Genomic DNA, 11,916 nt, shown 5'->3' with positions numbered 1-11,916 from the left:
CAGAAGGTATTTCCTAACCCAGATGTAGAGGGCAGTGAGCTGTTTTGTGTTCTTGACTGACCGTTGCGGTCAGTGACCCCCTCACCTGCCCAACTGTGGTCTTCAAACAAGCCGCAGCTCTCTTGCGTGGGTGGGAGACAATCACGGCAGAAACCAGGTGGGGCTGGCCACAGCTGCGGTAGCCACTGTGGCACTGAGTGAAGGGTGTGATGGAGGCAGCCGACCATGCCATCCTGTCACCTCTGCTGCTGACATCCTTTCTGTCCAAGGATGATCAACCCACCCCACTGAGGGCACTCAGAGTCAGGGGGAGGAGTTGGGAAGCCAACAGGTGTAGGTGGAGTGGCCTTGGAGGCCCAGCATGTATCATAGGGACAAGACAGTGACCTCAGCTGCCTGATGGGGGACAAGACCCAGCAGATGTGAGGCCGCAGTCACTCATTGGAGCTTCCTCTTCAAACCAAGGGTCATGGCTGCCTGGCACTGACAGGTGGCTGGGAGGGGCTGTGTGACACCCAGCCCCCTGTGCAAGGGGATCGAGACTGTGTGAACTGTGCAAGCAAGGCTGAAACACAAATGCTTGTTTATGACTCAGCTTTGAGAGCTGCACGCCATTTTCACAACACAGATCAGCCCAGTTGGGTGAAGGAGGTTCTTACAAGGGCAGGGGTGACAGCAGGTGGGCTGGGGGGACATCTCGGAGGCAGCCACACTAGGAATGTGGTTTGTTGCTGAAGGGGAGGGAAAGGAAACGGACCTCTCCTTACTGAGGCTGAATTGATCAGCCTTCTAGGAGAGTTCTAGGGTCAGTCCTGGTGGGGGGTGGAGGTGACCAACCCCTGGCAGTCTGTGGGTTCCCCTCCCCACTGTATTTCAGTCCCAGCCCCTGTGCCAGCATTGCACCAGGACTCTGTCCCTCTTTCATGGCCCATGCCAGCAGCCACAGAATAGTGAAAGTTCATGGTCTTCTCTCTGTTAGGGATGGGCAGCTAGAAGGAAAGAAAACCCAAGACACACCGCTTTTAAATTTTTTAAAGATGTAAAGAGAGATAGATACATCCACTGGTTGCCTGTCACACGCCCCCCACCAGGTACCTGGCCCGCAACCCAGGCATGTGCCCTGTACTGGGAATTGAATCGGCAACCATTTGGTTCACAGGCCGGCTACTCAATCCACTGAGACACGCCAGCCAGGGCCCAAAACTGTTTTGAGCAGTGGGAAAAACGTCTGGATAGGTGTATGGCATCAAATGGAGAGCACTTTGAAGGTGACCGAAGGTTAAATATGTAAGAATAAATACACAACCTTTTATAAAATACATCTTGGTGTTTTTTTACCACCCCACCCCCCATATACTGCTCCCTGGGTGGTAGCCTAATCAGATTGACTCTGGACTCAGGCCTTTGCAGAAGCTGAGTCTCTGTGGCTGGGAGCACGAGCTCTCTGAGGCCCTCCTGGAACGCTCTCCTTTCAGTGATGGGGGGGGTAAGGCGAGTGGGATTCAAAGTTGTATGGAGACAACACATTTCAGAGCAGGAGGCCAAACCACCAGGGAGGAGGTTGGTGTTGGCATCTCCATAGCATTTAAGGAACTGTTTGTCTATCTTACCTCTTGTTATGAAAGTAGAGGATTTGTTTAACCAGTTACTTCTTTACAAATGACACTCTTGGGGAGAGTCAAGGGCTGGTATACTTATCTGAAGTGCCCTCAGGGCAGGGGTGTAAAGTATGTGGAGGCTGCATTTGTCCTATGGCTATCAAGGTGCTAATGCCTTACCCTTGCTGCAAACATAGGGCTTCTCCCCTGAGTGTGTCCTCTGGTGTGAGATGAGAGCTGACTTACGTGCAAAGCCTCGCTCACACTCCCTGCAAACATAGGGCTTCTCCCCTGAGTGTGTCCTCTGGTGTGAGATGAGATCCGACTTCTGTGCAAAGCCTCACTCACACTCCCTGCAAACATAGGGCTTCTCCCCTGAGTGTGTCCTCTGGTGTCTGATGAGAGCTGACTTATGTGCAAAGCCTCGCTCACACTCCCTGCAAACATAGGGCTTCTCCCCTGAGTGTGTCCTCTGGTGTCTGATGAGATGTGACTTATGTGCAAAGCCTCGCTCACACTCCCTGCAAACATAGGGCTTCTCCCCTGAGTGTGTCCTCTGGTGTCTGATGAGATCCGACTTCTGTGCAAAGCCTCGCTCACACTCCCTGCAAACATAGGGCTTCTCCCCTGAGTGTGTCCTCTGGTGTCTGATGAGATGTGACTTATGTGCAAAGCCTTGCTCACACTCCCTGCAAACATAGGGCTTCTCCCCTGAGTGTGTCCTCTGGTGTGAGATGAGATCCGACTTCTGTGCAAAGCCTCGCTCACACTCCCTGCAAACATAGGGCTTCTCCCCTGAGTGTGTCCTCTGGTGTCTGATGAGAGCTAACTTATGTGTAAAGCCTCGCTCACACTCCCTGCAAACATAGGGCTTCTCCCCTGAGTGTGTCTTCTGGTGTCTGATGAGATGTGACTTATGTGCAAAGCCTCGCTCACACTCCCTGCAAACATAGGGCTTCTCCCCTGAGTGTGTCCTCTGGTGTCTGATGAGATCCGACTTCTGTGCAAAGCCTCGCTCACACTCCCTGCAAACATAGGGCTTCTCCCCTGAGTGTGTCCTCTGGTGTATGATGAGATGTGACTTCCGTACAAAGCCTCGCTCACACTCCCTGCAAACATAGGGCTTCTCCCCTGAGTGTGTCCTCTGGTGTCTGATGAGAGCTGACTTATGTGCAAAGCCTTGCTCACACTCCCTGCAAACATAGGGCTTCTCCCCTGAGTGTGTCCTCTGGTGTATGATGAGATGTGACTTCCGTACAAAGCCTCGCTCACACTCCCTGCAAACATAGGGCTTCTCCCCTGGGTGTGTCCTCTGGTGTCTGATGAGAACTGACTTCTGTGCAAAGCCTTGCTCACACTCCCTGCAAACATAGGGCTTCTCCCCTGAGTGTATCTTCTGGTGTCTGCTGAGCTGTGACCTGTCATTGAAGCCTTGCCCACACTCTCCATATTTAATTGTTACAATTCTTGACGCTCCTACTCCCATGAAAAATTTCTCTGTGTCCTCTGGATTCACCTTCTGGCCAGTGCTGAGCTCTTCCTCCATCATCCCCTCATGCTCACTCAAGCTTCCCATTTGTTTATCGGGAGGTTTCAACAAGGCCCCTGAAACCCTCCTCTGCCTGATCCTTTTAAGCAAAGGTTTGGACCTTTCTTTGGCCACTCGACCTTCCCCTGTGTCCTTCCAGCTGTGTGTAACGGCATGGTGCTGCTGCTGCTGCTGCTGCTGCTGACTCTGCTCCGCTGGGCAGCAGTCCTCTGACGGAAGGTGTTTTCTCGCAGATGTTCCCGGGAGAATCTGAGAGGGGTGACTGCGTTTCACATGTTGGCTGAGGAATTTCTCACTGGAGAAGGCGAGAGAGCAGGAGGGACATGGGTGGACCTCTGGCTTTGGTTCTGCTGAAAGAGAAGGTTTTGGTCAGCAGTGACATGGACAAGGCTGCCTCAGCTGCACACTTGGTCTCCTGAGAAGACCTGTCTCGCCAAGCATTCTTATAGTGTTGACAACGCAAGCTCTGTCCCCCACACTGTTCCTATTTTTCTTTTTATTTGTATGCACTGCAATGTTTTCAGAAAGCAGAAAGCCCGTATCATGGGTCGTGCCTGCACATAGGCCAGACTAGGGACTTTCAAGTAGCGTCAGAGGCTGTTCCACTCGTGTGGATGGAACTGCAGTGACCTTTTCCATATACGTGTATCTTCTAAGTAAGTCATAGTAAAGAGAGAAACCACAGGCCCCACCTAGCAATTGCTTCTCTCAGCTCTCTGAAATTATAAAATAAAAACATGTCCTTCCTCAGCCTCACACCAAGTATTCACACTTTATTTCATTCAGTGTTAGCCCATTTCAAATACACTAGGAAGTCCTGTTTTAAAATAGTTATCCAACCACAGTTCCAACACACCCGACTCCCATACTCCTGCAGCCCATCCGCATCTTCTCTCACTTGTAAATGAAGTCATCACTGTGGGATTCCACTGAAGTTGATTTTCCAAAATTTAACAAAGCCTAATTTTAGAACAGAGTCACGCCCTGGCCTCTGCAGGGCTTTCCAGCCATCACTCTCTCATGTTCACGCTGCAGCTGAAAACAGCACAGTTGTCCCATCTTGCCAAGGAACATCCAAGTGGCTCAGCTTGGATCATGGACCCTGTGTTTCCAGCTGCTGGACCTGTATCTGATTTGCATTGTTACCCTCCATGTTGAGGTCGAGACCGAGTGTCCCTCAGACAGCTCAAACCCCCCCTCTCCTTCTCTGCACTAGCTGCCCCTCTACCTGGGACCCTTTGCCCACAGGTATTGTTCTAAGTGTTCTCCATGGAAAGGACCCTCCCTGAGCACCAGCCACACTGCACCCTCCATTCGCAGTGATCCCCAGGTACTTGGTTGTGGATTCCTTTTCCCTAAAGTACTAATTGTTGTGTGATATTGTGCACATGCAAGCATCCGTCCCTGAGTTTCCCTCCTTCGCCCGTCAGCTGCTCAAGAGCAGCGATTCTCATCTTTATGCTAATCGGTATCTCGAGTTCCCAGAACTCTGTGTGGCACAGAGTAAGAACTCACAGGACAACTACCTGAAATAATGAATAAGTGCATATTAACATGCACATTTCATCTAGAAATACAGAGGAAAGTAAGAAGAAACCGCTATAAAAAGGTTAGAAAAATCTGCCTTGGTGAGAGAGTTGGTTAGTGTTTAAAAACTTTTTTTTGCTCTGTCCATGGTGGTTCAGTTGGTTGGGTGTTGTCCCACAAATTTAAAGGTCACGGGTTTGATCGCTGGTCAGGGCTCATGGATGGGTTGAGTGTTTAGTCCCCAGTCAGGTCAGGGTGCGTACAAGAGTCAATGGAAGACGTTTTTCTCACACATCGATGTTTCTCTCTCTCTCTCTCTCTCTCTCTCTCTCTCTCTCTCTCTCTCTCTCTCTCTCTCTCTCTCTCTCTCTCTCTCTCTCTCTCTCTCCTCTCTCTCTCTCTCTCTCTCTCTCTCCCCCCTTCCCTTCTCTCTAAAAATAATTAAAATCTTCTTTAAAACTTGGGTTTTTTGGCCTCTAAGCCTTTCAGCACTATATGCTGTTGTGTATTTAGTGCATGAAGCATTTTAAAAATAGGAACAGAAAGAAAATAAAAATTGTTCCTAGGAGTCAAATGCATATGAAATGACTCCTTGGTTTCTGAAGCATCTGACTTGAAATTGTACTGACTTTAGAGTGGAGTTGGACTGTGAACATTTCTACGAGAGTTCTCTCTTTTACTTCTGTCTTGAAGGAGAACAGCGGTGCCCACCTCTCCTGGCCGCAAGCTCTGTCTTCCACTTGCTGCCCCACTTGATGCCCAGCTCCTGGCCGTACTCATCCCCGTACCAGACCAGCAGTTCACAGCCTGGCCTGACGACCCGGCAGGTTCGGTAGAAAATCTGCCTGTGATACTGAAAGGCCACCAGGTTCTGTTCTTCATCATCCCGGGCACAGTTCACATACCTGGGATTGAGGGAGAGGAAGGGAAAGAAAAACACATCAGTGAGTTCCCGCTACCTGTCACATCCACGTCCAGCTCCTCACTGATGCTTAAGACCCTCGGGCTTTGATGTCACCCACTCCCCCCAGTGCTCCCGGGGAGCCTTCTGTTCAACATCTGAGCCTCTGTCAGATGTCATATGAATATCTGTCTCCAAGTCCTGCTCACGGGGCTCATCTTGCCTAAGACCATTTCCCAAAGCCCAGTTCCAGACTTAAGATCCACCCCTATTGGCCATGAAACGCAGCTCCCTCTAGCTTCTCTAAACACTAAGTCGAGTTCTGTTTCACACCAGAGAACCTGGTGCTTGATCTAGACTCTGCTTCTAGATTATCTCACATCATTCAATACTCATCCCAAGTCTATCTTCTCTTGAGAGGTCTTTCTCCAATCATTGCATACTTTTCTTAGGGTAAAATTAACTTGTCTCCCCCAAGGTTCCCATAGAAACCGGGAGGCCTCTCTGTCTCAGCAGGATAACAGAGCAATGATAGTTGATTCACATTCTCTTTTCCCTGATTAAAAAAAAAAAAAAGAGCCGCTCGTGCAAGGGGCTCATGACCACTCATCTGCAGGCCTGAGAATGCAGCTCTAGTTAGAGGTGATGCTGGGCTGCTTTGCTGGGCTGTCCTTGGTTTAGCCTATCCTGGCACTGTGCACTTCTGTAAAGTTAGGAAAAGTGTACTCATATACTTCTAAAAGCAATGATTTAATGTCTGTCTGCAGTAAGTCCTTCATAAGGACACGGGTTGTGTGATCTCTTTAAGTAATAAATAACTTGGTCTAAACTGGAACCATAGTAAGTGCTTAATTAATGTTAGATGAAGTAAAGTATAATCCAGTATTCCAGTACATCTAGGCTCTTCAAGGTTTCTTTTCCCCATTGCCCAAAGTTTGTCTAGCATACATCTTTATATTTTGAGTATGTACACTGTATTTTTATCTCCTTTTTTCCTAAATGTCTCCTGATACGAAAGAATCCCATGTGGAGAACAAAAGAAACAGGATTGAGGGAGGCCACCAAGGGGGCAGGATGACAGGGAAAGCCTGTGGCAGACAAGAGTCCTCTCGGGCACCCAGAAATTGATCGACCGTACCTCATCCAGTTGGCCCAGGATTCGTCCTTCCCATCCACATACTCATAGCAGTTTCTGCCTTTGGTGATCTGCGTTTCAGGAGAAGAAGTTAAAGGCTTTTTTTGGTGGGGAGGTAACAGAAGAATTATTTCACTATACTGTCATCGAAGCTCTTTCAGATCACATGGGGATTCAACCGCCAATTGCGACCACAGGATATTTTTCTTACTCATCAGGATATTTTTCTTACTCATCATGTACACATATGAGTCTGTCCCATCAGAGCAGGAGCCTATAAGGGAGGAGCCAGTGCCTTGTGTGTGTACCACTTTGCTCCCAGTTACCCTCTGGTCCTTTTGTTTTTAAAGAATTTATTTATTTTTAGAGAGAGGGGAAGGGAGGGAGAAAGAGAAGGAGAGAAACATCCACGTGTGGTTACCCCTCACGTGTTGACTGGGAATCGAACCGGCGACACTTTGGTTCGCAGGCCGGCACTCAGTCCACTGAGTCACAACAGCCAGGGGTACCTTCTGATCCTTAAACAGGAGGAGCTTCCCGTTCATGCAAAGCCCATTCAGTACACAGAGCTAACCATATTATTTATCCCCATCCATGTCTAGCATGTAGAAGGTGAGGTCCCACCAGGCCTCAGGAAGGATGTTGGAAGCCAGAGGGCAGGGTAAGAGGTAAACACTTCTCTCACCAGCCAGGAGTATCCGCCGTTGGCAGCCTCTTCATCGTCTGTGACGCGACCCTCATAAGGGCCAAAGTGCAGACCCACAGGTAGATCAGAAGCCTCGTTCCACACTCCAAGCCCAGCCTCAGGGATGCCTGATGTTGCAATTCTCAGCCCAGGGGGCAGAGTGAGGGCTGAGCGGTCGGGATGCCCCTTGTCTACTGCATGATCTTTTACAAACGTAGGGGACCCGTGCACATCACAGCTGTCAGTGAAGAACTTCTGACACTTCTCACAATCTGGAGGCAAGAGGAACAGGGGTTAGGGGTTTCTGAATACGGAGAGCTTCAAAGGGAGCGCAGGCCCTCACCTCACTGAGGCTCCATCCTGCTCTCCTGGTCACTGGAGGAAGGGAATGATTTGGGGACCAAGTGGCTAGATGAAATTATGTAGCAAGACAAAACGTGCCCCTTTGTGAAGGTCACTTACAGAGGAAGTCATCATCCTGGTGCTCGCTGACCTCTCGGTACACATGGCCCTTTCTTTCTCGTAGGCTGTACATCTTCACGTCAACCTCCTTTCTCTTGGGGTCTGAGTTTGAGAAAGAAGAGCAGGCGAGCTAGGTTGGTGGGGTCTGGAGTGTCAGTCTCTGTTTTGTCAGAAAGCACACAATCTCCTCCCCTGAAAGCATCACCCATCCTTTCTACGTACTCTGGTATTTCCCTCCATTCACTACTGGTTCAGAGAGACTAAGAGTCCACACTGACTAGAGATGGAGGATTCAATGTCAGTTTCTAGATCGTCCCATGACCAGGTGTAACTTCCTAACCTTCACTCGGTTATAAAATATTTATTGAGGGCACATTACGTGTCAGCATTAAGCAAAGGCCTGAGCATACGACAACAAGGATGTACGGTCGGGTCGCTATTATCACAGGTGGGTTTATTGGACAACTCACACATGTCAATAGTTTTAAATTTAATGTAATGCTTTCAAACAATATATGAATGATGTGTCCTTATCTTGACTTTACACATCAGCATTCAGGAGCTAAGAGAACTTATAAGATCAGCCCAAAGCTCCAGTGCTGACTTCAGTGTCAGCTTTGTCCAGCTTAAACCCAGGACTATCCCAAGTTTGCCCCACACACCTAGGCCATACTTATCATCCATTCCAGAGGACTTAGAGGAGCTGTAGTGTCCAAGTGATTCTATCTTACCCAATTTTCGTCTAGAGCGCTCTCCAGAGGTCCTTGCTTGTCCAGGAGGGGCCACGGGTTTCTGGGCATGCTCTGAGCCACTCGCAGTCAGCAAAGTAGCCATTGTGGACAATTCCTTCAAACTAGATTCATTGCTTAATGGTGGTCTGGAGATTGCCTTCAATGTGAGAGTCACATATTAAAAGATAAGATGCATTTATTTAATTTTAAGGGCTTTGATATATTTCCACATGTATGAATCTAAGTAACACTTCAACAGCCCCTGGAAATACCGGAGGAGTGTGGATATCAGAGGGAGAAGAAAGGGCCTGTATGGATACTGAATTCAAGACGAAACCGATGCCTTAGGCTCTTTTATTTCAGGTTTCTCTATGATAGTGAGAGTAAGGGGCATTGGGAAGAGAGTAAAAAAATAGTTGGCAGAAACATGTCTAGACACTAGTGAAAATGATGCTCAAATTTTCAAATTGCTATATTTTGGGAAGTACATCTGTAATTAATTAGATTAGCTGGTTCCCGTTCCCACCAATTTTGTTTGAATAAGGTTGTACCACTAGCTAGTTCTCTTCATCTTCTGGATCTATAACACACTCATTGTTAACGTCATGGCAAAGATGAAATACAACAACGTTCACCAAAGTGTTGTGTGAGCTGTGTAACAGAGTCTGAATGTGAAATCATGGTCCTCCTATCAACTTACCCCTCAGCTATCTCCATATTGAAATCTAACAGAAATTATCTTCAGCGTTTGCGGATCCGTGGTAGTTTAATTTGTAATTGTGAAATCATTCATTCAGCAAAAGTTCAGGGGCTCTCAGGGTCCCTGGGACTCCTGAGAAGAATCAGGTATGGACCGGCCTCCTCTCAGTGCAGAGGTAGGCAGGCTGAGCCCATGAGTCCGAACAGGATGAGAGTGGCCAGGTTAGTGCTCAGAGGAAGAAGCTGTTACTTCTTCCTACACAGATGGGCATTTGAAGTCAGTTCAAGGGGACAAGTGTCTGTCAAATAATGAGTAACCTGTGTGATGTCCTTAAGCCATTGTATTACTTGTTGTTTTACAATTATCCAACCTGAAGCTCCTCATGGTTGGGGGACAGGGGGTGCTCTGGTTCCAGGGAACCTATATCCTCCTTCACCTGGGACCATCTGCTGTGCAAACCGCCTATACATCAGTATGCTTCCCTCCGTCAGAGGGTCTCAGCGCACCTTTCACTTCAGCGCAGAAGAAAAGGAGTGCGTTGGAAACCATTAGTTGGACATATGATGTAACAGTATATGGCTAAGAGAGTGTAAACTTGGTACCACTGGGAAAGTTTCAGTGTAAGAGGTGTGGAGTAGGAGCTGTGGGTCAGATTGCACCACTGCCGATACTGTGATCTCAGGCATCTAATGAAGCATTTCTACATCTCTGAAACTCTGCATTTTCCTACTCTTACCTGCATTGTATCCATGGGAAAGAGTTTCTTGTCAACAGGATCTGGGAAATACTCACCTTTGGGTGTTTACTGTGTCCCCCTCTGAAGGCCACCGAAGGTTTGACTAAAAGATGAGGAGAAATCAGTGCTTTGGTTGGCAAATGTTTCCAAAATCTGGAGATGCTCATTAGGTGCACAGAATTTGGAACCAGAGAGCAGTCCAAGGGCGATCCAAGGACTGCTGGGAATGTTTTCTGAGCTATCGTTAAGGCCCGTGTTGCTACAGGGGGGCACCAACTAATATTCTTAAGAAGTTGTAAAAAACTAGACAAAGTGTCATCTGTGCTTAATGCTACCTTTACAAATTAGCTATTATATTTATTAAAAAGTAAACTGGCCTTTCACGGCAGAAATAAAAGAAAGGCCATGTAACTGTGCAGGAACTCCATTTACACAACACGACCCGTTCCCCTTTCTGTTGTCTTCACCCCGACAGCCTAAGGGCCCCACGGCCGCCTCGCCTCCTTCCTGTCTAATGCTCCACGTTTCACACTCTGGCCGTCCACCCGCTCCCTCAATCATCAGATCCTGGTCAGCAGCGACCAGTCCGGGGATGGAGCCTCAGGTCTGTTGACCTCAGAAACGGACTTTCCATCAAGGCAAAGGTAACATGTTGCCTTCAGCTGTTTCAAGCTCAGACCCCTGAAAGCAGACCCTCCCTGCCCACGATGGGCTCAAGGAAACTAGACAGGGCGAGTCGGTGGCCGACACCAGAGGCCGATGCAAAGCTGAGCTGCTCCCTACCCCGGCCCAGGACCCAGCTCCCTTCATCGCGGGGATCAGGGATCTTCCCGCGTGCCCCGTGCGGGCCGTCGGCACTGGGGTCTCACGGCCCTGCCCACCCGGCAGACCTGCCTCCTCTCTTGTGATGGCCACTCTTCTGAATCGGTCGTTTCTTATCCGCTTTTACATCTTTATGCAGTCCCCGCTTATTCATGCATGTACACATACATGTAATCAACCCCACATTCGGAGAGTTCCCACGAACGCGCCGGCCGCACAAAGCGCCGTTCTGCGCCCCGCTGGCCGCTGACGCTCGTCAGCTCCTGAGACGCAGCCGCGGCCCCGGCGCTCACCTGGCTGCCGGGGGGTCCACTCCTCGTCGGAATCCTCGCTGTCCTGCGCCCGGGGCCCGGCGGTCCGCCTGCGGTGGCACATGAAGGCTGGCCGCGGCGCTCGGAGACCTGGGGAGGAGCAAGATGTCCGGGTGAAAGCAGCAGCCCGAGGGGGACCAAGCACCGCAGAGTCAGTGCGACCCGCTCCCACGGTGGGGGGAGGGGGGTTCCGGAACGAGGCGCCGCGGTCCCCGGCCCGGGGTGCGTGTGTGCGCGCGTGTGCGCAGTCCGCCCGCGTCGGCGTCTGCCTGGACGTTACCGAGGCCGACGAGCACTTCGTAGTTGCTCTTCACGTTCCGGTAGCGGCGCTTCTCCCAGTCCCCCATCGCCGCCCAGTCTTCCCGGGAGAAGTAGACGGAAATGTCCCTGAAGGCGTCTCCGGCCTGCGGAAACGGGATCGCTCAGGGCTCGTCGCGGCGACCGAGAACGGCAGCCGGCCTCCCCCGCCACCCCCGCCCTGGGTGCAGGGGGCGCGCCGGGTCCCTCCCGGCCGTGCCCGGGGCGCCGAGACAGCGGGGTCCGCACGGGCGCAGGCGGGGCCTCCCCAGGCCAGCGGCCGCGGAGCTCTGGGGCCCCGCCCCCCGCCGACGCCGGAGCTCACCTTTGGCTTGCGCCCGGTTCTCCCCGCTTCTCCCTCAGGGCACCCCCGCGGCCCGGCGTCGGCGTTCATGGTCTCCCAGCCCCGAGGCCCAGGCGCCTGTGGAAGGAGAAGGTGCCGAGCGGGCTGAACGCCTTTCC

General features: G+C 50.6%; 1 protein-coding gene across 1 annotated transcript; it reads right to left on the bottom strand.

Annotated features, from left to right (window-relative positions):
- Positions 1 to 1,758: 1,758 nt before the first annotated feature.
- On the bottom strand, positions 1,759 to 11,519 carry LOC150014012 (histone-lysine N-methyltransferase PRDM9-like). The gene is given in 10 exon segments (XM_090271426.1): positions 1,759 to 2,404; positions 3,017 to 3,497; positions 5,386 to 5,579; positions 6,714 to 6,781; positions 7,396 to 7,667; positions 7,858 to 7,959; positions 8,589 to 8,745; positions 10,081 to 10,127; positions 11,140 to 11,247; positions 11,438 to 11,519. Coding segments are annotated over 10 exon segments (2,142 nt in total). The 5' UTR covers positions 11,505 to 11,519.
- Positions 11,520 to 11,916: the final 397 nt, after the last annotated feature.

This window comes from Furipterus horrens, unplaced genomic scaffold (assembly GCF_987537825.1).
Source record: "Furipterus horrens unplaced genomic scaffold, mFurHor1.1.pri manual_scaffold_3, whole genome shotgun sequence".
In the NCBI taxonomy this organism is placed as follows: domain Eukaryota; kingdom Metazoa; phylum Chordata; class Mammalia; order Chiroptera; family Furipteridae; genus Furipterus; species Furipterus horrens.
This window is presented reverse-complemented; position numbering and strand designations above follow the sequence as displayed.